Source organism: Mus caroli, chromosome 10 (assembly GCF_900094665.2).
Source record: "Mus caroli chromosome 10, CAROLI_EIJ_v1.1, whole genome shotgun sequence".
In the NCBI taxonomy this organism is placed as follows: domain Eukaryota; kingdom Metazoa; phylum Chordata; class Mammalia; order Rodentia; family Muridae; genus Mus; species Mus caroli.
Window position 1 is genome coordinate 57,742,393 of NC_034579.1, and position 25,284 is coordinate 57,767,676.

General features: G+C 40.3%; 1 protein-coding gene across 4 annotated transcripts in view; it reads left to right on the forward strand.

Moving 5' to 3' along the window:
- Positions 1-25,284, forward strand: part of Herc4 (HECT and RLD domain containing E3 ubiquitin protein ligase 4) — a 74,294-nt gene that overhangs the window by 19,192 nt on the left and 29,818 nt on the right. For all 4 annotated transcript variants that reach the window (XR_003837764.1, XM_021173607.1, XM_021173606.2 and 1 more), the window contains 9 exons: positions 1,011-1,170; positions 6,394-6,470; positions 10,088-10,309; positions 11,647-11,738; positions 14,977-15,107; positions 20,196-20,356; positions 22,876-22,952; positions 23,241-23,365; positions 24,961-25,020. Coding sequence is in view for 3 of the 4 variants with exons in the window: in XM_021173607.1 (XP_021029266.1) it covers positions 1,011-1,170; positions 6,394-6,470; positions 10,088-10,309; positions 11,647-11,738; positions 14,977-15,107; positions 20,196-20,356; positions 22,876-22,952; positions 23,241-23,365; positions 24,961-25,020 (1,105 nt within the window). In the remaining variant the exon portion in view is untranslated. The remainder of the gene's footprint in view (positions 1-1,010; positions 1,171-6,393; positions 6,471-10,087; positions 10,310-11,646; positions 11,739-14,976; positions 15,108-20,195; positions 20,357-22,875; positions 22,953-23,240; positions 23,366-24,960; positions 25,021-25,284) is intronic.

A 25,284-nucleotide genomic window follows, 5' to 3' on the forward strand; every position in this document is an offset into this window, starting at 1 on the left:
TTTGTATACTGGTAAAACACTAGCAAACATTGTGTATATTTTTATTTTTGTGTGTATGGGTGTTTGTCCTGCATGTTTATGTGTCTATTGTATGCATTCAGGTCTTTGGAGACCAGACAGGGCATCAGATTCCCTGGAATTGAATTACATGAGTTTGCAAACCAGTGTGTGCTTGCTGGGAAGAGAACCCAGGTCAGCTATAAGACACCAAGGGCTCTTACTCTTGAGCTATCTCTACAGCCCTAACACTGGGTATCTTAAAGAAACGTTGGTGGTCACTGGCTGGCTACTTTTGATTTTATAAAAGCATATTTTTGACCATATGAGGGGGTTTATAACTGTTGGTACTAAAATAGAAACCCATAAACTAAGACTCACCATTTATAGTAGCCCTACTGCATTTTACTTCTCTATTCAGAATATCTAACCGGTTTTTCTATTTTTAAAACCTGAGCCTGGAGTGATGGTGGTATATTATATGCTGTAGTCTTAGTCCTTGGGAGTGAGAGGTGGGAGGATCCAAGGTTCAGGCCACCCTGGGCTGCAGTAGTGAAATTCTGCCTCAAAAAACTAACAAAAAGAAATGCTAATGAATTACCAGTTCAGATTATTTCATTATGAATACTATACTGTACTGTGTATGATAAAAATAAATCTGAATTATAATTATACTGCTGAAATTCCCATAGCCCAGTTTATTTTTAAGTGATTTCTTTTTCAGTGTTGATTTTAAGTAAGAGTACAGTCTTCTGAGATGATCTTGATAAGCCCGGATTTCTCTAGGATGTTCAGGTCATTTATTATACCTTATCATAATAATTATCACAGTGAGAGTTTCATAATGAGAACTGTATATGGAACATATTTGTTAATTTTTTCAAAACAACTGGTTGCATTTTATGTTTTAGCATCTCCTTATTTGATAGAAAATGAGAATTGAATATACTTTAATCCTCGGTTCAAGCTCAAAATTAGAGTGTAATGTTTCTCTGCCTGATTTTGTTCTGTAGAGCAGGTTGTTGCCCTGGATGCCCAGAATATCGTAGCTGTTGCGTGTGGAGAAGCCCACACATTAGCACTGAATGACAAGGGCCAGGTGTACGCTTGGGGCCTCGACTCTGATGGACAGCTTGGCCTACAGGGATCAGAGGAATGTATCAGAGTACCCAGGTAACAGAGGTGACCGCAAAGAGGTCCTTAATCTTCTATAATAAATTTATCTATCTAAATCATTTTGTTTACTGTGCTCGTGTATTATTGTCTAATTATTTCTCCCCTTTGAATCTTTCAAGAAGTTACTAAGTTGGTTCTTGTTAATGATTTGGGGATTTGGGTTGAAGTATTTGGTTAAGTATGAGTAATACTTACATAACTGATATTTACTCCATAATGGATAGAATTTCTGTTCGTAAAAAAAGTAGGAATTGTTTTCTTCTAGAATGGGATAGACTGATTTTCAGCTGCTGGTTCTACTCCGTCAGATGTCCCAGCTATTTATTTATTTATTTATTTATTTATTTATTTATTTATTTATTTATTTATTGGTTTTTCGAGACAGGGTTTCTCTGTGTAGCCCTGGCTGTCCTGGAACTCACTNTGTAGACCAGGCTGGCCTCGGACTCAGAAATCTGCCTGCCTCTGCCTCCCGAGTGCAGGGATTAAAGGGGTGCGGCCACCATGCCCAGCTGAAATATTTATTAAATACTGATTGGTTGCTGAGCATGGTGGCCAATGCCTTTAATCCCTGCACTTAGGAGGCAGAGGCAGATAGATAGGTGGCTCTCTGTCAGTTCCAGGCCAGCCTGGTCTGCATAGTAAGTTCCAGGACGGCCAGAACTATGTAGAGAGACCCAATCTCAAAAGTACAAGCAAACAAATAAAATACCTATTGGTTGCATGTTTCTCTGATTTGTTTTTAAAAAGGATTTATTGGTTTTGTTTGTTTATTAATTAAATCTAGAAGTCCATTAAAGTGAAAACCCTCAGTACTGGGTATGTACCACCATGCCCAGCTCTTGGTTTAGATCTTAGAAGGAAACCATTTAGCTTTTATCCACTATAATGTTAACTTTTGCTCTTGTTGTTGTTTTTTAAGATCTTATTTTTTTTATGTGTGTGTTTTTTGCCCACATGTATATATATGTATGTACCACAAGAGTGCCTGGAGCCCAGAAAAGCAGAAGAGGGTATCAAATTCTATGGAACTAGTGCAGTAGTTCTCAACCTTCCTAGTGCTGAACCCCCAACCATAAATTTATTTTTTTCTTTTGTTTTGTTTTGAGACAGGGTTTTTTGTGTAGCCCAGGCTGTCCTGGAACTCTCACTCTGTAGATCAGGCTGGCGTTGAAATCCGCCTGCCTCTGCCTCCCAAGTGCTGGGATTAAAGGCATGTGCTACCAACGCCCAGCTATAAAATTATTTTTATTGCTTTATAACTGTGATTTTGCTACTGTTATGAATTGCAATGTAAGTATTGGATATGTAGCCCCTGTGAAAGGGTTGTTTGACCATCCCTAAGGGTTGAGAGCCACTGAGCTAGAGCAACAGATGGTTGTGCACTGACATGTGGGTGCTGGGAACCAAATATGGGTCTTTCTGCAAGAGCAGCAAGTGCTCTCAACCACTGAGTCATCTCCCCAGCCCTAAGTTGAGTTTCTTTTCTTATCTCAACATAATGAAGACCTTTTATATATATATATGCCCCCCTTGGTTTTTTGAAACAGGGTTTCTCTGTGTAGCCCTGGCTGTCCTAGAACTAGACAAGGTTGGCCTCAAACTCACAGAGATCTGCCTGCCTCTGCCTCTGCTAGAATTAGAGGTATGTGCTACCACTGCCTCATGCAATACGCCCGGTTTATACCTCTGTGCTCAGCCTCTAGCTTCCTTTTTTGTTGTGTCCTTACTTGTGATTAGTATCAGAGTAAGTGGATTCATTTCTCTGAATTTTTTGAAATAGGAGTCAGTAAGAAAGACTTTTTTAAGAATCAGTATCAGTTCTGTAAATGTTTTTTAGAATTTAGCAGAGAAGCTCTTAGGTCCTGTGCTTTCTTCTCCATGGACACATTAGCACTGATTCTATCTTGCTCCTGTTACAGGTCTGTTGAGTTTTCTATTTCTTGATGGTTCTGTTTTGACAAAGCGCTTATGTTCAGAAATTGACTTGTTTCTTCTGGGTAATGAGGTTTATTGTGTAGAGTTGTTTGTAATAGTCTCTAATGTCCTTTGTAATTTTGTATCAGTTGTAATGCCCCCCTTTTCATCTCTGATTTTATTTTAAATACCTTTAGCATTTCTTTTGCATGTGTGTGTATATGTGGGTATGAATATGCAGCAGTGTCATGTGTGGAAGTCAGAACAAGGTACAGGACGTGTAGTGCTTCTCCGTCGTGAGTTCCAGGAGTTGAATTCAGATCTTTAGACACGGCAGTAAGTGCTGTAGTACTGAACCATCTAGTTGGCCCATGACTACTTTATTAATCTGCTTTAGGAGGATGCCCATTTTTGTCTGTTGAAGAACTTTGTACATTTAAACAACAACAACAACAACAAAAAAAAACAAACAAAAAACCAACTCTATTTCTTTATTTCTACTGTGGTACCTATTTTTCTTTCCATTTACTAAAGTTGGGTGCTTTTTGTTTTTTGCTTTTCTTGATCTTTGAAATAAGAATGGATGTTTGCAGGTTTTTGTTTTTGTTTTTGTTTTTTTGATCTTATTTTAATGTAGGTGCTGATTGCTGAAATCTCAGTATAGCTTTTGCTGTAGTCCATAGGTTTGCTGTGTTGTGTCTTTATTTCCCCCTTTTTAAAGAAAATTTTTCCTCTTTTGATCCATTTGATTGTTTAAAACTACGCTGTTTAATTTTGTATAGTTATTTAGTCTCTAGTTGTTTCTTGCTGCTAGTTTCTAGTTTTATTGTATTGTGACTGAAAAAGATAAGATTTTGTTAAAAAAAAGATTTTGTTTTTAAATTTTTTTTATTGAGGGGCTAGGGGTAGAGCTTATTTGAGAGATAGTGCTTGTTGCCTAGCAACATGGCAACCCCAGATCCGATGGCATGTTCTTCTAATCCCAGCACCAGGGTGGTGGCAGAAGCTTTAGAAGGTCGTCCTCAGATTAATAACAAGTTTGAGGACAGCCCAGAATAATAAGTGAGACCTTTATCAAACTAAGAAAAAGGGGAAGATACATTATTGAGAATTGGTTTGTGGCCTACTAGGTAGTTCAGCCATACCCTGGAGAATATTCCACATGCTGTTGTGTAGAAGGTTCTGAGGTTCTGTAGTTGTCTGCTAGGCTAGTTTGGTCTAGGGCACCTTTTGACTTCTGATTTTGTATTGAGTTTTTCTTGGCTATCCTGTCAAGTACACAAAGTGGGACATTAGAGTCCTGTGTTACTGTGTTGGAGTTGATCTCACTTAGGTCTAGAATACCTAGAGGACGTGTTTTGCATATTTGGATGCTCTGATGATCTAGAATTGTTTTCTGAGTTGACTCTTTAGCACTGCATCATGCTCCTGCCTCTTTACTGCTTTTGACTTAAAGTCCCTTTCATCTGACAGAATTATGGCTACTGTTTTCTGTTACTTCTCTTTGCCTAGAGTATCTTATTCCATTGCTTCACCTTGCATTTTGTCCTTAGAGGTAAAGTGAATTTCTTAGAAGCAGCTCTTAGGATCTAATTGGGGTGGTCCACACCTTCAGTCCCAGCAGTGAAGAGTCTGAGCCAGAAGAATTCATTTAGGTGAGCTTGAACCACCAAGTGAGGCTGTCTCAAACAAACCAAAAAGAAGTAGCAGCTGAATGGGTTTGGATTTTGTAATTCACTCAGTTACTCTTCTTGTTTGTTTCTTTGTTTGTTTGAAGAGGGACTGTCCTGGAACTATGTAGGCCAAACTGGCCTTGAACTCAGATCCACTCGCCTTTGCTGAGATTAAAGGCCTGCTCCACCATGCTGAGCTCAGTCACTTTTTTTAACTAGAGAATTTAGTGTGTTGTCATTTAAGATGTTTGTTTAATTTTACAGTGTCTCACTGTGTAGTTCTGACTGGCTTCAAACTCTGTAGACCTTGAAAAATGGTGCATTCACCAAGTGATATTTGGCTATGACTGTGTTAGGCTTTGGGATTCCCGTGGATATAGGATATAAGATGAATTCTGCCTTTATAGAGTTCATTGTTTAGCATATGAGACAGACATTAAGTGAATATATAATAGTGATAACTGTATGAAAACAGGAAAACGTGTGGTTCTTTGAGAATTTAGTATTTTGAAATGTTTTATGTGAACTTGTAAATTGAAGTTAATAATGAAAAGATGAATGTGGTGTGGGTGGTACCCACCAGCAGGAGCAGTTAATAACCAACTTCAGCACGATTGAACACATCCATGTGTTTTTGTTTCTAGCTCTTTTGCATTTATTTTGTTATAGCATTCTGTTATACCGTTAAAAACTTAAGGTACATTAGATCCTGCTAGTTTAAAGCAGCACAACTCTCAGGTTCTGTTGTTAAGAACATACATCTACTAAATAAAAGTCTATATTCTTATACACTGTGGCGTTAGAGCTAACAGCCCTTTTTCCTGCCCACAATAGTATTCACTGGAACTGTCTTTGGAAATCATAGGGATCAAAACTCTGTTCAGAATTTGCCCCAGACTTTGAGTTGGCAGGTCAGGTCAGGTGGCAGTATCAGGTAAAGTCAGATAAGAAAAATTCCTCTTACCTTTTCCTTGAGAACATCTATTTAGAAAAGCAGGAGAAGATTGATCAGGTGAAGGGGAAGTATGTAAGGTGCTTGGGATGTAGCAGCCAGCCCTCCCCAACTCCCTAGGAACGCATTGTGGTTAGGAAAAACTTAAGAGTGTGAAGACAAGAGTGTGATAGCATTACTGATTATTGATTATCGTAAATGACATTGATTATCATAAATGCAAATGGACTAAATTTCCCCAGTTAAAACAGGAGTGCCACTGATGTGGCTGTAAGCAGAAGGGTAGGCAGGGGACTAGGATCCATCGTTCTGATGTTGGAGATGTGGAAAACACCAGGTTCCAAATAAACTGCCAGGTTTTACACTAAAAATTAAGAAAAGTCTTAGATAATGGAAGAAAATGTTTGAGTGATCAACGCATTCTGAGGGATGTTTATCTATAAGCATGGTTTACCTTGCTTCTATTCTGTCTTTTACGTGTTTCCTCAGCGTATCTTTTTATACTTGTATATTCTGATTATTGGTTTTAACCCGAAGTTTTGATAATTAGCCTTGACTGAAAGAGATAGCATGCCCTGAAAAGTCAGCAGAGAACTAGACAGTGAGTCGCACATGAGTGGCACATGAGATCCACTGGTTCCGCAGAGGGAATTAAGTCTGCTCTCTCTTCTTTTCTAGAAATATTAAAAGTCTTTCGGATATCCAGATAGTGCAGGTTGCGTGCGGTTACTATCATTCACTTGCACTTTCTAAAGGTAAGCGCTTGCCCCTTTCTAACTAATTACTTCTTGGTGCTCTGAACAAAAGGCCTCTGGATTTGCTTTTACAAGATTTGTCCTGAGTTCATTTCCATGTATTTTAAATCAGCTGTTAGTTTCTATGTTTACAGAACTACTGAAATATTTGTTGAGCTTATGGTGTCTATAAATCAGTTTTAGGGTAATCTTTACAGTGTCAAGTTTTTCAGCACATGAACATGATACTTCTGCATGTACTCTGCTTCTCTTACTAGGCTGTTTTCCTTGTTGTTTATTCAAGACCGGGTCTTATGTATCAATGTGGCTATCCTTGAACCCACTGTGTAGACCAGGCTGGACTTGAATTCACAAAGCTCTTCCTGCCTCTGCCTCCCAAGTGCTGGGACTAAAGAAGCACACCATTACACCTGGCATTAGTGTTTCTTTTATCTGCAAATACCTTATATGCCTTTATTATATTTTTTACTAGGTATTTAACTTTTGTGCACTATGTAATTTTTTTTAACCATATAGGCTTGAAATTGGGTTATTACTTCTTACTTAATTACTAAATATTTAGAAGCAATAACTTATTCATATGCCAGTTGAACATTAGAGAATGAATTAGAGAATCTCCCATGGTTTTTGCGTTATCATTTAAAACTTGGGGGCTGGAGAGATGGCTCAGTGGTTAAGAGTACCAACTGTTCTTCAGAGGTCCTGAGTTCAATTCCCAGCAACCACATGGTGGCTCACAACCATCGGTAATGGGATTTGACGCCCTCTTCTGGTATGTCTGAAGACAGCTACAGTGTACTCAGAAATAAAATGAATAAATAGATCTAAAAAAGAAGAAGAAAAGGAAAACCTAGGGGGAAAGGGGAGATCAATTTGAAGAGGAGGAATGGCCCAGTGGGTTTATGACTACCCCCTGCCCTTCCAGAGGACCTGAGTTCAGTTCCCAGCACCCATGTCAGGTAGCTCACAAGCATCTGAATTCCAGCTCTAGGACATCTAAGGACTTTGTAAGCATGTACACTCACAGAGACACGTACACATGAATAAAAACACATAATTAAAAATAAAAAGATAAATTCAGCCTGGCATGGTGGTACATACCTATAATCTCAGCACTTGGGAAGCTAAAACAGGAAGCTTTCTACCCGGTCCACATCAGCCTAGGCCATCTCAGAAATAAAAACACATCCTGGTGTCTGTTACCATTTTAGGAAATGTCTCGTGGGGTTCACTGTGAACGAAACATTAGGTTTAGCTCTATAAAAACTGATAAATTAAGATAGTTTTCTATCTGGAGCTGATTTTTCTTTCTTGCATTTTATAGCTTTAGGTAGTATAATGAGAAACGTAACTCTCTGAGCATTTAGTGAGAACTGTGCACACCTGAGTGTGTAGTGAGTGAGAAGCTGTGACCACTCGCCCTCACAGCATCACACAAAGAACATAAATAGTTATGTGCGGTGAGAGGGGCTGGAGAGGAAACAGTTGGTTTCTATAACATTTAGTGGGAATGAGATTTAATCTGGTATGTCCAAGAATGATGACCAGACTTGAGCTGAACAAAACTCAAGTTAGGTGGTCAGGGCGGTGAGAGCGGCGGGCTGAGTGCTGAGGAGGGTAGAGATAAAGGAAGGTGTAAACACACACAGCCACAGCCCTCCTAAGGAGCCTGTCCTAAGAGCAGTGAGAAACCATGCAACTTTCCCCCTTTTGGTTGGCTTTGTTTTTGAGGCATGGTTTTACTCTGTAGCCCAGGCTGTCTTTAAACAAGGAGCAATCGCTAGCGCTCCTGCTCGCTCTCTCTCTCTCTCTCTCTCTCTCTCTCTCTCTCTCAATGATTTTTAAAGGGTTAATTTTTTTTCAAAGATTTATTTATTATTATATCTAAGTACACTGTAGCTGTCTTCAGATGCACCAGAAGAGGGCATCAGATCTCATTATGGATGGTTGTGAGCCACCATGTGGTTGCTGAGATTTGAACTCAGGACCTACCTTCAGAGGAGCAGTCAGTGCTCTTAACCCCTGAGCCATCTCTCCAGCTCCATCTCTCTCTCTTTTTTAATTTAAAATTTTTTGTTGTTTGTTTTTCTTGACAGGGTTTCTCTATGTGGCCCTGGCTGTCCTGGAACTCAGTCTGTAGGCCAGGCTGACCTTGAATTCAGAGATCCACCTGCCTCTGCCTCAATTTTAGTCAGAAGTGCTGCCCAGCTAAAAGCAGTCTGTTTCTGTCTCAAGGGCTGGGATTGTAGGCATTAGCCACCACACCTGGCTGCAGTTTGCTTCTTATGCAAATACAGACATGCTTGAAGAAGAGTCAGAGACTTAATATTTTAAGGGTTAGATGGAAGTTTACTTTAAAATTTCTTAATTGTTTGTGTATAGGTTTGGATCCAAAGGACTGCCTTGGGAGTTATTCCTCTGGAGCCATCTATTTCTTTTTTGTTTTGTTTTGTTTTGTTTTGTTTTGTTTTGTTTTGTTTTGTTGAGACAATCTGTCACTGCCCTGGAGCTCCAAATGAGTGCTGACTAGCCAGTGAGCCAGAGAGAGAGAGAGAGAGAGAGAGAGAGAGAGAGAGAGAGAGAGANGAGAGAGAGAGAGAGAGAGAGAGAGAGAGAGAGAGAGAGAGAGAGAGAAGAGAGAGGAGAGAGAGAAGAGAAGAGAGAGGAGAGAGAGAGAGAGAAGAGAGAGAGAGATGACTGGCTCTCCCTCCTCCTCTTCCTCCTTTCTTCCCTGCTCCCCAGTGGGTGAGATTGCAGAGCAGGCCACTGTTCCGCTCCACCCGGCCCTGTCCTGGGGACTGTGAACTTGTTTTCACTTTACTGGCTCAGCTGTTTCCCCAGCATCGAAGCTTACTTTCAAATGTGTACTGTTTTATAGAATGAACTTTTAAATTTGCTTGTTTAAATAGATTATTGCTGGTTATTTTAACAAAAACCACCTGAAGTTGCTGGCAGATGAATCTGAACTAACAAGTAGTAGAGAAAATGATGAAAGGAAATAAGAAGGATGCTAAAACAGATCTATTTACCAGAAGGAGAAAAACAAACAAACAAACCCAAACCTGTAACATAGTAATCCTTCGTAGATTTAGAGTTGATGATGTCTGAGAAGGAGCGACATCCCTGGTATCTGACCTGCTGGTGAAGGGCAACTCGGGGAGGAGAGCCGTGGGGATTGGAAATGGGGTAGAAGCCATATTCAGTCTGGGCACAGTGAGTTAGAAGTGGCTCTGGAACATCCTTGTGTAGGTGTCAGATAAGCAGTGGTTGCAGGGTGTTTCTTGGTTTAGGTTTGCATATGTTGATAGCTGAAGCCATGAGATTTGAAGAGTTCCTCTTGGGGAAAGCTTAGAGAGTAAGAGAGATGAGGAGTGTTAGAGAGTCAATCCTCTGTTGTAGGGCATGAGGAAATGAGCGTATTTCCTAGCTTATAGGACTGGTTACCAGTGTGCTCATAAGACAGTCTCTAGGTGGTAGTGTGTTCTCACATAAAGAAACAAACTTCCTCGTTCAGTAAGTATGTATTTTCATCTAACGAGAGAATGTCTCAAAAGGGTAGTTGATGTTCACATGATACTGTGTGTGTGTAAAATAATTTTATGATTTTTGTCTTACAGCAAGTGAAGTTTTCTGTTGGGGACAGAATAAGTATGGCCAGCTGGGTCTAGGCATTGACTGTGAGAAGCAGACTTCGCCGCAGCTGATTAAGTCTTTGCTTGGCATACCATTCATGCAGGTCGCAGCAGGAGGAGCCCATAGTTTTGTACTCACCCTTTCTGGAGCTATCTTTGGATGGGGACGTAACAAATTTGGTCAGCTAGGTCTTAACGATGAAAATGGTAGGTTCACTTTATACTTAAGCATGTTTTTAAAAGATGATCTTCTGAGAGATAAATGAGTGATTCTTAGAGCATGGAGAAATGTATACCCAAACATTCCCAGGACTAGTAGTGGTGGACCTGAGGGTGTTAGTTTAACATTTTAATGTGTTTGGGAGGATCCTGGGAAGGCTGAAAATTAGCATGTAATAAATTGGAAAGTTTGTTGAGACCTGGAGATATCGCTCAGTGGAAAAGCTCAGGCCTAGTGTGCACAAGGCCCTGGGTTTAATCCCCAGCACCTTTTCCCCACAAAAAAAAAAAAAAGAAGAAAAATATTCTTGAGATCACTTGTACTGCGATTATATATAGGTCCACGGTAGACTGCTTGCCTGCCACTCGGGGCTATGGGGTTAATCCCCAGGACTGAAAGAAAAGCAAGGCCGTGCTGTTTATGTCTTCATTGTTGGATGCCATTAAGAGACAGTGTATAAATACTGAGTTAGGTTGGTAACCAGTGTTGCTCCATTATTGGCCACCATTAATGGAAAGAAGCTATACAATTAATTAGCCAAGAAGCTACGTCTAAAGCTTCCTGTTAGAACATAGGTGCAGTAGCTTAGCCTGGTACTGAAAAATTTTGCTCTGGGAAAGTAACATGACATTTAGTTAATATTATTGTTTCAAGTTGGATTTATATGATCTGGGTTGTTAGATTATTTTTTGGTTGAGCTTCTTTTTACACTGATTATTGTCTTGAAAATAAACATTTTAATTTTAAACAACTATTTGAAACAAGTCACAATCTTTTTTCTGACATTTCATACTTATCGGTTTTTGAATGCGAATATTTGGCATATAAGTCATAGGTTGTAACAGTCAACATACTTGTAATGCCTGAGATGGCCAAAGTATGTTTTTACCTAATAATAACTGATAATGATATGTAAATAATTCTCTCATAGAATTAGATAATGGTTTTTATTCTGCATAAAAAATATACTCATGTTATGCTATTATTGTTTTGCCACAAAGTGCAGAAAGTAGATCAGGCTGTTGAGTAGAATCTCTGAACATGGTCATTACAGAATAAAGAATTATACACATGTAGGAAATCTGAAAACACCAAAGTCCTGTATTGTTGAACCCTGTGTACATTGGCAGTAGGGTAATCGAATGCTCATCTTTGAGTCCTTACTTTATCATAAGGCCTGGAAACCCAGTTTTATAGGCTTTTTTCTTAGGAAGTCTTTGATTGATAGTAAAAATTATTATTACAGCTACTGAATTTGGAAATCTATAAAGGAAACACATTTTTAGTTAAAAATATCATTAACGTCTTTTATTGGAATTTTCAGATAGGTATGTTCCTAATTTACTAAAGTCACTAAGATCTCAGAAAATAGTTTATATTTGTTGCGGAGAAGATCATACTGCTGCATTAACCAAGGTATTGTACTTAAAAAACTTTTTATTATTCGCAGTAATTTTTCATAATTAGTGAATGCTTTTGTGCTATTTCCATTAAGCTTGAGTAATGTTTGTATTTCGGGAATAGTTTATATTGAAAACGGCCTAAATTGTTTTTGAAAATAATTTGCCTTAATGTTCAGTTTTGCTTAGGGTCGTGAACTGTGCATCTGATCAACTGTCACATTCAGTTGCAGCAGTGCTTAGATGTAGTCCAGACTCACCTCAGACTGTAGACTTCCCCTCTCTGTGCTTCAGGAGTGCTGGGGCTGCACTCATTCAGGACCATGCTAGCACTTTTTGGAGGGGCGTTTGTCTGTGGTATTGATAATAGAAATTACAACTCAGGATCTTGTGTATACTAGGTCACCTCTCTACCACTGGGCCACATCTCCAGCCCCCTTTTTATTTTTGCTCAGGCTGACCTCCGGTTTTTAATCCTATTAGCCTCCTGAGTAGCTGGAATTATTAAGCATTTTGAGTGAGATGACTTCATTTTGGTTCCCCATGCTTGCAGTGCTGTGTGTCCGTCACACTTGTATTTATTTACACTGCCTAATTTGCTCTAAGCTTCCATTTGGTTCATAAATACTTCCACCATGTAAAGAAGCAGCTGAGTTTCGTTATCTATATTTAAATATTTTATATTTTGTAAATATATTAAGCTAAATGCTGTAGTTAGGCTGAACATTAAGCTAGCAATGACTGGTTTTAATACAGCCTTGTCAATTGTGTTAACGTTCATCTCTCATCTTCTGGGGTCCTTGTGTGGTGAGTAGATGTCAGGTGAAAATGAACACCTTCAGATAGTGCGGTAGTTAATGTGCTGACCTCAGTTTGATCCTCACTGTATAGAAACAAAACAAATTGTAGCTAATTTTTACTGGAAAATATTGTATTTGTTCATAGTAACATAAAGATTCTGAGAAATTGGTTTTTGGCCAAATTAGAAATGGATGTTTCAAAAGGTCTAGGGGTATGCACTGGTTGGTAGAGTGCTTGTCAAGTATACAGGAGGTCCTGGGTTCTATCTCAAATGCACCACATAAACTGAGGTCGGAAAATGAAGCCTCTTTTTTTTCTTTTTTTTTTAAAGATTTATTTATTGATTATATGTAAGTACACTGTAGCTGTCTTCAGACATTCCAGAAGAGGGAGTCAGATCTCATTACGGATGGTTGTGAGCCACCATGTGGTTGCTGGGATTTGAACTCCGGACCTTTGGAAGAGCAGTCGGGTGCTCTTACCCACTGAGCCATCTCACCAGCCCCGAAGCCTCTGTTTATGACTGTGTAGGTCTCCCACCCCTACCCCCATTGTCATTATTTTGTCTTCTATATTTAGTAAAAGAAATTAACGTTTTTTCTTTCTTCTCCTGTTCCTCCTCCTCCTTCCCCTTCTTCCCCCCTCCTCTCCCTCTTCCTCCTCTCCCTTCCTCATCTTCCTCCTCCCACCCCCCCCCACTCCCCCACCCCCCACTGAAACAGAGCCTCACTGTGTAGCCCTGGTTGGGCTTAGAACTTACTCCACTATCCAGTGTTACAGCTGGAAGCCAAAGCTCCATGTTTAGCCAAGCACTCTACCAACTAAGCTGTACCCTGTCTTCTGCTCTGTATTTGATGTGGAAAGTTTTATACTGTGCCATTATACTATATTTAAAAAATTGTCCTGTTAGATATTGAAACCAGAGTGTAAAATTACACACACAGACACACACACAACTATAGTTATAAACAAAGTGTCAAATTGAAAAATGCTATAGTTATGTTAGGCTATTACATGTCTCTCTTTAAAATGGCCTTAGCACAAGAGGCGGAGGCAGGCAGATCTCTTGAGTCCAAGGCCAGCCTGGTCAACAGGGCTACCCAGAGAAATCCTGTCTTCAAAAAGCCAACCAACCAACAAAACAAAACAAAACAAAACAAAACAAAACCCATTGCCTGGTGAGTTTCAGTCATGAACATTTACCGATAGCCTCCTGTAGCAAGTCTGTATGTGCACATGTCTGCTCTTTGCTCACATGCACTGTTCATGGGGGCTTTTTATCTGTACTGACTTTGTTTTTGGCTTGAGCTCCCTGTATAGTATGGGTTGGCCTTGAGCCCATTCTCTTTTGCCCCAGCTTCCTGGTGGGAGGACATCACACTCTCTCTGTGCAGAGCATTTGTCTATCTTCAAGCATAGCTAGCTTGCTAATGAAAGATAACATTTTTTAAAAAAAGTTTTTGTGAAATGTTAGATGCCCCCTTTGAATTAAAAAGAAGGAGAGAGAAAAAGAAAGTAGGAAGAAAAATAAGTAGAATGATATTTCAAAGCAATGCAGTTAAGTTGGCCGGTTTAGTAGTGGTTATTTTGTTTGGTAGGTGAGGCGTCTCCTGTAGTCCTGCCTCATCAAACTGTTGGGCAGTATTTTACCCTCTCCTTCTTCAGTGCAGAGATTTCAGGTGTGCACCACCATGCCTAGTAGCAATTACTTCTTTAATGAACACAAATATTTTATCATAATGAGAACATTATTGAGTACTTACATCTGTCAAAGCCTGCCTGGTGGTTCAGTCCTCTACAGTTACAAGTACCTGAGATGCTGAAGCAGGAGGACCTTAAAGTTCAAGGCCTTCTTCAACTAAGAACAAGTTCAGGGCCAGCTTTGACGTCTATTTAAAAATCCTATTTTAAAATAAAAGGTAGAGGCTGGTGAGCTCGCTCAGCAGATACAGGTGCTTTCCAAGTGTTCCTGGTAACTTGAACTGAACTCAGGTAAAGGTGGAAGGAGAGAGCCAAACGCCATAGAGTCGTCCTCTGAGTACACGTGTGTACACGTGTGCAGCATGCACATCCACACTAAGAATACGTCCTTAAAACGTTCTGCCAATGGCGCACGCCTTTAATCCCAGTACTCAGGAGGCAGAGGCAGGCAGATTTCTCGAGTTCAAGGCCAGCCTGGGCTACACAGAGAAACCCTGTCTTGGAAACAGAACAAAAGTAGAAGAAGGTATGCGGGTGTGGACTGAGCAGCAGAGCACTGAGCTGTAGGTGGAACCTTATTGTCTATCGCACACGAAATTATTTTATCTTCGTTAGTCAGCCATCATCTAATTTCAAAGATAGGAAAGAAAACATTGAGTCTGTATCAATAGTGAACTCATTTTGTAAACATTAGTTTATTTGTTGTTGAGCTTCTCATAAGTTAATTGTTCTGTTTGCTTGTTGTTTTCCAGGAAGGTGGAGTGTTTACCTTTGGAGCTGGGGGCTATGGCCAGCTGGGTCATAATTCTACCAGTCATGAGATAAATCCCAGGAAAGTTTTTGAACTCATGGGAAGCATTGTTACTCAGGTCGCTTGTGGAAGGTAAGCTGTGGTAAAGAAGAGGACTTTGCTCTCTAGACTGCTTATTGAGCTGCTGAGGATGGTAACACTTCTAATTCTTGCTATAATAGGGAGAATCTGTAACAAACCACCTACCCCCCCACCCTAAGGAAAAAATTCACACTTTTTAAAGGATTGTATAATAAATTGTCTTAGGGTTCTGGTAGGCTGAGGTGAAGTAGTTCTGAATGTCTGGTTGGCTGCTGAGGAGTCATAGTAACAGCTGTCCCTGGTGATTCTGTTTCAGTTTCTTAGAGATGAGGTCATTCTCCATTGTAATGGCATCATTTTTAAATATTTGCAAACACCGCTTTCTCCTCTTACTAGCTAGCCATCCTGGTAGATGTATGTTGTTTAGATTTGTATTTCCCCACTACTTAGTGATGCTCAACGTCTTTTTAAAAGCTGTATTGTTATTGACTACTATATTCTGACTTTTAATCTCTTTATCAGATACCTAATCTGAAGGGTTTTTTTTGTTGTTGTTGTTTTTCTGGGCCAGTTTTTGTTTTTCACATCTTATAGATTACCCTTGTGTTACTATTTTGTGTTGTCTGGAGAGAGGTGAACAAACAGACTGGTCCTCATCCGTACTCATCCTAGATAATCCACAGAGAGACAGTTCTTCCATCTTAAATCTAGAATGGTTGAACCCAGTTTAATTTTAGTTTCTTGAACATAAGTAAATTCTGGATGGCTGAAGAAAACTCTCTCTCTCCCCTTGCAAGCGTGAACCATTTACACATCTTCAAGGAGGAGTGGGCCTTCTACTGCCTCATGAGTTACCTTAATCCTGTGGGTGCTGCTTCATGAAACTTCTTACATAAAGAAATGTTTCATTACCAGCATTAAACAATACTGTCTATTTAAATGCTGAGCTATCTTTTAAAACCAAAATCTGGGTGAAAATAATCTCCAGGCAGACTGTAAAACCAGCCGTGGCTGCCATTTGGCTCAATTTGGGGCTTTGGCTTTTGATCATGTAGTTGCTTTTGGAAGACTTCTAAAATGCAGTGTGTTTTCTAAAGCAGTTTTGCAAGAAATGTTCTCTAATAAGTAGCTAGCATTAACTTACCTTATAATATAATTCTAAGTGCAAAATATGGTTCTGTGTGTGGATGAAAAAGTTGTTTATAACAAATGTCAGTTGGGAAGGCTGGAGATGTGGCTCAGAAAGTTAGAACACTGAGGGCCTGGATTGGAATCCCAGCAGCCACACGCCAGGTCGTTGCTGTCTGTGACTCCAGCTGTACGGAAGTTGTTCACGTTTTGGCTTCCTTGATCACTGTCCACGTGTACCAGATCTACATGCAGACTAAACACAATTATTTTAACAATGGGATCCTGGGGGACTAGAGAAATGGCTCAGCAGTTACTGGCCGCTCTTCCAGGGAACCCACCCGAGTCCTTTTCCCAGCATGTATGTTGTCTCACAACCATCTATATCTCCAGTTCCAAGGGATCCAACACCCTTTTCTGGCTTCTGTGGATACCAGGCATGTCTGTGTACCGCATGCCTGTGTACAGGCAAAACACTTGTATACATAAAATAAAAAGGTAAAAATTTATTTAGCTGGCATGATGGCATATCCCTTTAACCCCAGTCCTTGGAAGACAGAGGCAGGGAGATCTCTGAGTTTGAGGCTATCCTGATCTACAAAGTGAGTACAGGATAGCCAAGGCTTTATTACACGGAGAAACCCTGTCTGGAAAAAAAGAGAGAAATAAATGGAATCCTGTAACGGGGATGGGGGTGGGGTGGGGTCAGATACTTGTTAGTAAGTTCTTGCCTTGCTAGCAGTAGGACCTGAATTCAATTACGTCATCACATATAAAATGCATGGTGACACATGCTTGTAAGTCTGACATTGGTGGGACAGAGACAGTAGAATTCTTAGGATATGCTGACCAGCCAACCTAGCCTAATTGGTGAGCTCCGGGCCAGTGAGAGACCCTGGGTCAAAGAGATGATCCCTGAGATTGTCCTTTTGCTTACACACACACACATAAGGAGAGAGCAGCTCACTGTGTTGCAAGGTTGGCCCCAAAGGCCTTGACATAAATGGTCCTCAGTCCTCTCAGATTTCCTAATATCTGGGGTGTGACTAATGGTATGAATCTATCTGGCTAATAGTGTTTTTAGGTAGACATACACATTTAAATTTCATGAATTCTTATTTGTTGCCTGTGACTATGGTATAATTGAGGAAATATTGTCCAGATCCAATGTGTTTTATCCTTTGGTCTGTTTTCTTCCAAGAATTTTTATAGGCTTAGCGTTTAGATTTGGATTTTGACCTATCCTGATTTTTTTTTTTCCAATTTGGAGGATTGAAGCAGGGCATCATGCATATTAGAAAAGTGCTTTGCCAACGAACTGCATCCCCAGCCTTTGTTTTTGCAACATTTCATTTTGTAGCTGAGACTGGTTTGGAACTCATCGTGTAGCCAACTTGGACTTGGAACAACAGTCTTCATGTGTCGGTCTTGAAAGTGCTAAGGTTAATTCTTGTATTCAGTAAGTCAGCAAAGGTCCAGCTTCACACTTCTGTGTGTGGACAGACAGTCTTAGCAGCTTTCTTTGTATATAAGAGTTTCCTTTTTATGCGGAATGATTTTTGATGTATTGTTGAGAAGCATTTGGTCTTAAAAATCTAGGACTTACTTTTGGGCCATTGATTTGAGTGCACGCACTACATCCAGCTTTAGCTACTTACAGTCCTGCCTGATGTATGAGCCCACTGGTCTTGTTTTTCTGTTCTCTCCCCTCCACACTCTCCTGGCTTGGCAGATCTCCTTTCCCTTTCCCTCCTCCTGGTCCCAAGCCCTGGAATCCTAAAAGTCCATTGGCTGCTGACATCTTTATTTACCTAACAGAAACAACTGGGGGCAGGCTCCTTCAGTGTCTTACCTGTGGATGTGTGGACTAGCAGTTAGGGCAAACCTACTACAAAGTTCATTAGATTATTCTCTTCTGTATCAGATTGGATGATCATGTCTTTGGGAATTTGTTTTGTTTTTCTTTTCTTTTTTCTTTAAATTTATTTATTTTTTTTAATTAGGTATTTTCCTCATTTACATTTCAAATGCTATCCCAAAAGTCCCCCATACCCTCCTCCCCCACTCCCCTACCCACCCACTCCCACTTCTTGGCCCTGGCGGTCCCCCGTACTGAGGTGGGAATTTGTTTTAATTAGATGTGTACAACTGTATTCTGGGCCACCCTGCATTACCTGAAAATCATCATACCAACATACCATCTTAGTATGCTGTTGAATTCAGTTTGTTTTGAGAAGGTCTCACAAGGTGGCTCTAACTGGCTAAAACTTAGACCTCTGCTCCCCAGTGCTGGCAGTACAAAAGTGCCACCATGCCTAAGTTTCCACTTTCTCTCCTGGTTTTAGTAGTTTGAATTGTCTTTCTAAGTCAATCTAGTCTGTAGTTGATTAGATACTTTTAAAAGTTGTTTTGTTTTAAGTCAGGCTCTCTGTCTGTCCTGGAACTCTGCATTGAGCTAACCAGACCTCTGCCTCCCAAATGGTAATACTAAAGTCTTGTATCACCAGACTTGGCAATTTAAGGCAAACAATAATAGTTGTATCAGATTCTGCCAGTACAGTCCTTACCCAGATAAGAGACAGATTCTCAGTACTTACTACTTATCTGTTTTCCCAGAATCTTCTGTCCAGTTCCTTTTTTGAAAACTTGACCTCCTTGCTTTGTGATGACACAGTTGCTATAAATTATGTATTTATATCACTTCTTAAAAGTGCTGTCACATTAAACTTTTTTTAAAAAAAGATTTACTTATTCATTATATGTAAGTACACCGTAGGTGTTAGATCTCATTACAGATGGTTGTGAGCGATCATGTGATTTCTGGGATTTGAACTCAGGACCTTCTAAAGAGCAGTGTGCTCTTAATCACTGAGCCATCTCTCCAGTCCACCTCATTAAACTTTTATTGATAAATTATTCATGTTCCTAGGTGTATCTGTGGCTTTCTTTCTGTTAGTTGTGCAAACCATGTATATAGTTGTCTTAATGTATTGGCTAGTATGCTAGTCTAATCATTAAAGTACTGATCATCAAGGTATGTTTTGTTTCTTTGTTGGAAAACTCAGTATTTCACATTTAAGTAGTATGTCAGTCATAAATTTTTGTAGTTTTTTGTTTTTGTTTTTGGTCTGTTTTTGGTTTTGGTTTTGGTTTTTCGAGACAGGGTTTCTCTGTATAGCCCTGGCTGTCCTGGAACTCACTTTGTAGACCAGGCTGGCCTCGAACTCAGAAATCCGCCTGCCTTTGCCTCCCAAGTGCTGGGATTAAAGGCATGCGCCGCCACCACCACCCAGCTGTTTTTGTTTTTTTAAACAGGGCTCCTCTTATAGCTCTGGCTATCCTATAACTCTATGTAGACCAGGCTGGGATCTGTCTGTCTCTGCCTCTTATGTGCTGGCATCAAAAGTGTGCACCACTGTGCCCAGCTATTTTTGCAGGTAATCTTTATCAAACAATTTCTAGTTTATGTCTTGTTTATTTTCAGTGCTAGTGATTGGCCCCAGGTCTTATCTGTGATAGCAAGCACTCTGTCTTTGAGGGATATCCCAGCCCATTCCTAGTTGCTCTTCGTGGACCCGTTGAGATGATTCGTGATTTTTATCAATGTTGTGTGTGTGTTGCGCGTGCGTGCATAATCAGAGGCCAGAACAGGACATTGGGTATCCTCCTCTCTGTCACTCAGTGCTGCATTGCCCTGAGACAGGGGCTGCAGTGGGCTGGAAGGAAGTTCAGGATTTCAGCAACACTGGCGGTGGAGTAAGCTCTCAGGATCAGCGTGATGTTCCTACCCCCATGCTGCCTTCACAGGCGCTCAGCCATTCCTACCTGGCTGTGACAGGATTCTGGGTGCTCTGGCCAGTTCCTGGTGCTGGATGAAGGTGCAGACACTCATCTCCCCGCAGCCATCTTCCCAACCCCAGTTTATTTTTAAGAGGGTTGTGTTGGTTAATTTGTAGTTTAATTCTTTGGAATTTAACCTTAAGTCAGAAGTTTTCTATCATTTTATTCTAGGCAGCATACCTCTGCATTTGTTCCTTCTTCAGGACGAATTTACTCCTTCGGTCTTGGTGGTAATGGGCAGTTGGGAACTGGTTCAACCAGCAACAGAAAAAGCCCTTTCACTGTAAAAGGAAACTGGTTTCCTTATAATGGACAGTGTCCACAAGATATTGGTAAGTGCTACTGTATTTAACGTGTGCTACATATATTACAGCTCTTATTAAAATGCTGGTCTTCTGTGTTTACAGGAACTGTTAGATGAACTGTTAGTAAAGTAACAGATTAGGAGTATAGTGCTAAGAGGAGGAACATTGAGTTTATCTATCCTGGACTCATGGTAAGATCCAAAAGGCATGTGTGTACGTTCTATATATCTACATCTATACATGCAGAGAAATTCTGGCCGGGCAGTGGTGGCGCATGCCTTTAATCCCAGCACTTGGGAGGCAGAGGCAGGTGGATTTCTGAGTTCGAGGACCACCAGGGCTACACAGAGAAACCCCGTCTCGAAGAAGGAAAAAAAAAAAAAAGAAAAAAAGAAAAAGAAACTTGGGTTATACAGAAACTTGGGTTCCAGTGAAAGGGGTGATTTGAACTGATGTCAGTACATAAAACAAGATTTCCTCATTGAATTGTTTTAAAATTAAGGAGTTGTGTTATCACATTGTTTTGTAGCACTCTGTGGACCTCTTTTCAGTTTGCAAAACTAAAACTTTATAGTCATTTAAGCAAATGTACTGGCTGGTTTTGTGTCACCTTGGCACCACAAGCTGGAATCTTCAAAGGAAGGGTCCTCAGTTGAGGAAGTGCCTCCATGAGATAAAAGTGTAAGGCAAGCCCTTCAGGCCATTTTCTTAATTAGTGTTCAGTTGGGGGCGGGCCCAGCCCGTTGTGGGTGGAGCCATCCCTGGGCTGATGGCCCTGGGTTCCATGAGGAAGCAGGCTGAGCAGGTAGAAGGGGTCTACTACTAAGAGTTACATCTTCTGATTTTTGGAAAGAAAACCTTTTGAACTCTTAAATCATGGTAGTCTAAGCCAGATGAACCTTACTTCATGGTGGTTAGAGGAGTGACTCAGCATCGGAGAGTACCTGATATGCTGCTAGTTCTCAGGACCCAGCTCAGCACCCGTGTCTGCTGCTGTTCTCCAGCTTCAGGAAACCTGATGGTCTTCTGCTCTTTATAGACGCACCACACACAACGCACATGGGGTACACACAAATGCACAGAAAAATGAAAACTAAATATTTAAGCCAGTGGTGGCAGTGCATGCCTTTAATCTCTGAACTCAGGAAGGCAGATGGATCTCTGTGAGTTGGAAGCCAGCCTGGTCTACAGATCGAGTTCCAGGGCAGCCAGGGTTACACAGAGAAACCCTCTCTTGAAAACCAAAATGACAATAGCAAAACTATAATTAAAATTGTATTTTACTGTTACATATCTGATTTCTCACTGAGGGTTTTTTTTAATGATGTTTACTTAGTTGTAAGGGAGCAATCAAGGAAATTAAAACAATTTTTCTTTCTTTGAAAAAGTAGGTAGCAGCCTACCTTGGTAATAATACCAAGGTTTAATAACCAAAAAGTCAAGCCAAGCATGCTTACATACACCAGTAACTACAGTGGAGGCAGGGCAGTATAAATGGGAGGCAGAGGCAGGCGAGTCTCTTGAGAATTCGAGGACAGCAGAGCTACACAGAGAAACCCCGTCTCAAGAGAAAAAAAGAAACCCACTCCCGCTACATAGCGAATGTGAGGCCAGCTGCCCTGTATGAGACCCAGGAAATAATAAACCAGAAATGTCTCAGGTTGAGAGATAGCGAGACATTAAGTGAAATAGGATGGCTTTTAAAGTGTGTGATGCTGGAGAATTCAACCCTTGCAGTTTTTATTTGGGAGAACAGAAGAGAGAAAGGAGACAAATTGTGACCCACAGGTTGAGAACTTCTGTTTCTTAGACACTGCGGGAAAATGGTTACATGTTATTAAGTCTTTACTCATTTATTTAAACTTTTCCATGTTCTTTAAAAATGACTTTTTCTGTTGATGTTTTTGAGGTATAGTGAGTCTTGATGTGTGACCCAGGCTGGCCTCTGACTCTGCAGTTCTCTTTCTGCCCACCAAATGCTGGAATTGCAGGAGTGCCCACTTTAAGTTTATTTTCTTTTATCTTTTATAATAGTAATCACTATTTTATACTATGTTTAAACCAAAATATGAGATACAGATCAGAAAACAGTGTTGTGTGTGTGTGGTGGGGAGGGGGTTAGTATGTTTCCCATACTCGGCTGTCTCCACAGGGAACCTTCCAGAGGGGTAGCTGAGCCATTTCTGAATCAGAGCTTCATTCACTGTCAGATTTGCTTTGAAGGGTCAGAGCATCTAAAGTCATCTGGAGGCCCACAGTTCTAAACGTTAAAATGAAAGAGTCCTATGCCTCAAATGTCTGTGGTAGAGCAAAGGCTCACAAACTTGCCAATGATGCCTAGGCTTGTGGAACTCTTTCATGTTCACGTTTGGTCAGCTCATCCCGAGGAGTCAGGCCACTTATTCCTACCTATTTCTTGTTACGGAGTCCCTGGGATGAAGGGAAGGAGGCCTGATTATACAAACCCCATGGTAAGCTGGATAATCTAGAAAATGTAATATGAATCTTACAATCTAATGCTTTCTATTTTTCTATTTTTATTGTAGGTTCTGAAGACTATTTCTGTGTCAAAAGAATTTTCTCGGGTGGAGATCAAAGCTTTTCACATTACTCTAGTCCGCAGGTACTAATTAATCATATAAATAATTAGCTCAGATAAGTTGGAGTGATTTTAGAAATTTATCTCCCTCTTTTATATGTTATAGGTCAGCTGTCTGAATTTGTTTTCCTACTCAAATCTACAAAAAAATATTTTTTCCCAAAGCTATCTGCTAAGTTTTTGTTTCTGGTAGTTAGGAATAATTGACTTCTGTCTTCAACAAAACCAAACAGATAGATCATACTGGTTCTTAACTTTGTATTGTAAGTGCCATCTCTTCCTCTGACCGATCTCTTTCATTTTAACGTTTAGAACTGTGGACCTCCAGATGACTTTAGATGCTCTGACCCTTCAAAGCAGATCTGGACAGTGAATGAAGCTCTGATTCAGAAATGGCTCAGCTACCCCTCTGGAAGGTTCCCTGTGGAGATAGCCAAGTATGGGAAACAGTCTACTTATACACAGCCCTGTGAAGAATTTTCATTTAAATATTTCATTGACTGTCATTTTCTTGATGGTTTATATATAAAAATTTTAAGAACTTAAGAGTTTCCATGTTTTTAAGATCTTAAAGCTCTAGTCCTTTCAGACAGGTAAAAAAACTAGCTGCTGACATGGCACAGTGTGGAGCAGCCATTTTCAGATTCTGTTTAAACTGTGTTCCTTTGTTGCTTTAATGCTCCTTTTTCAAAAATTAACATTTATGTATTTTGCATATATGTATGTACTGCACATAGGCTGTTGTACACATGTGGCAGTCAGAAGACAACTTTTGAAAATTCATTCTCTTCCACTTACATAAAGATGATTTGAAGATGGAGCTTGGTTTAGTGGTGCATGCCTTTAATCCCAGCACTTACGAGGCAGAACCGGGTGGTTCTCTATGAGTTCAGGGCCAACACCGTCTGCAGAGCAAATTCTAGGCCAGGCAAGACTACATAGTGAGCCTTTGATAGATAGGTGGATGGGTGGAAGGGCGGAAGGAAGGAATCTAGTTCTTCATTTCCTTGAACTGTCCTTTTGTGGTGGAGGGTTGTGGGTGTGCACAGATGTCTGCCGATGTGCATTTACTACTTCTCCTGTGTGCGTGTGGAAGCGGTGGGTCTGTGCTGACTGCTCCTCTCAGCACGGAGCATTTTAGGTTTTGAGAGATGATCTTGGGCTCATAGCCTTCCACCCACCCTCCCCCATCCACCACCACTAAAGTTACAAGCACGTCCCACACCCACCATTTTATGTGGGTCCTGGGGAATCCAAGGTCATTTCTTCATGCTCGTGCACCTGGCAGTTTATTAACTGAGCCGACTTGACTGCTGAAGATGAATGCGTTTAAGCTTAAGTCAAATAGTTAATACCTTTATCTAGTATTGTATAATCAGTCTTTTTTTTTTTTTAAAGATTTATTTATTGATTATATGTAAGTACACTGTAGCTGTCTTCAGACACTCCAGAAGAGGGAGTCAGATCTCTTTATGGATGGTTGTGAACCACCATGTGGTTGCTGGGATTTGAACTCCGGACCTTCGGAAGAGCAGTCAGGTGCTCTTACCCACTGAGCCATCTCACCAGCCCATAATCAGTCTTTATATTTAATTTTTATTGTGTATACTATATTTATTTAATATATTTAATTTAATTATTATTATGTTTATTTAATTTTAAAGACCAAGTTCTTTACTAAACCTGGAGATTGCTGGACTACAAGGCTGGTGGGTCTTGGGGATCTTCTTGTCTCTGCTTCCCCAGTTCTGGTCTTATAAGCTTACACTGGCACTCAGGTGGTAGGGGATTGGGCTTGAGTCCCGCTTATAAAGCAAGCAGTCACTAAGTCATCTCTGGCCCCAATTTTTAAAAAAATAACAGTCCTAACTCTATAGCATAGGTTGGCCTTAGGCTGTAGATTCTCCTGCCTCAGCTTCTCAAATGATCAGATTCTGCTCATATGCCACCATACCCAGGCCTAAATTGTCATTGAAATTTTTATTAAAAACAAAAGGCAAGTAGTAATATGTCTCATTTATTTTATTTTTAGTGAGATAGATGGAACATTTTCTTCGTCTGGCTGCCTAAATGGAAGTTTTCTGGCTGTTAGGTAAGTGGCAGTTCCTTGATTGACTGAACCTTTCAAACTTGAGTGATGTATTAAAGAACTAATTACTATATACTTGTAACAGTCGGCAAGTTTGTACATATGTATAGTGTACTTTGATGAGACAACCACTCATTGCCCTCCCGTACCTCCTCCCCACTCAGCCTCTCTTACTCTCATGCCCTCTGTGTGTCTGTGTGATGCCTACTGAGTTTATTAAGTTACTTGTATGAGCAGGCATGGGGTTATAATCACTGGAGCCTGGGA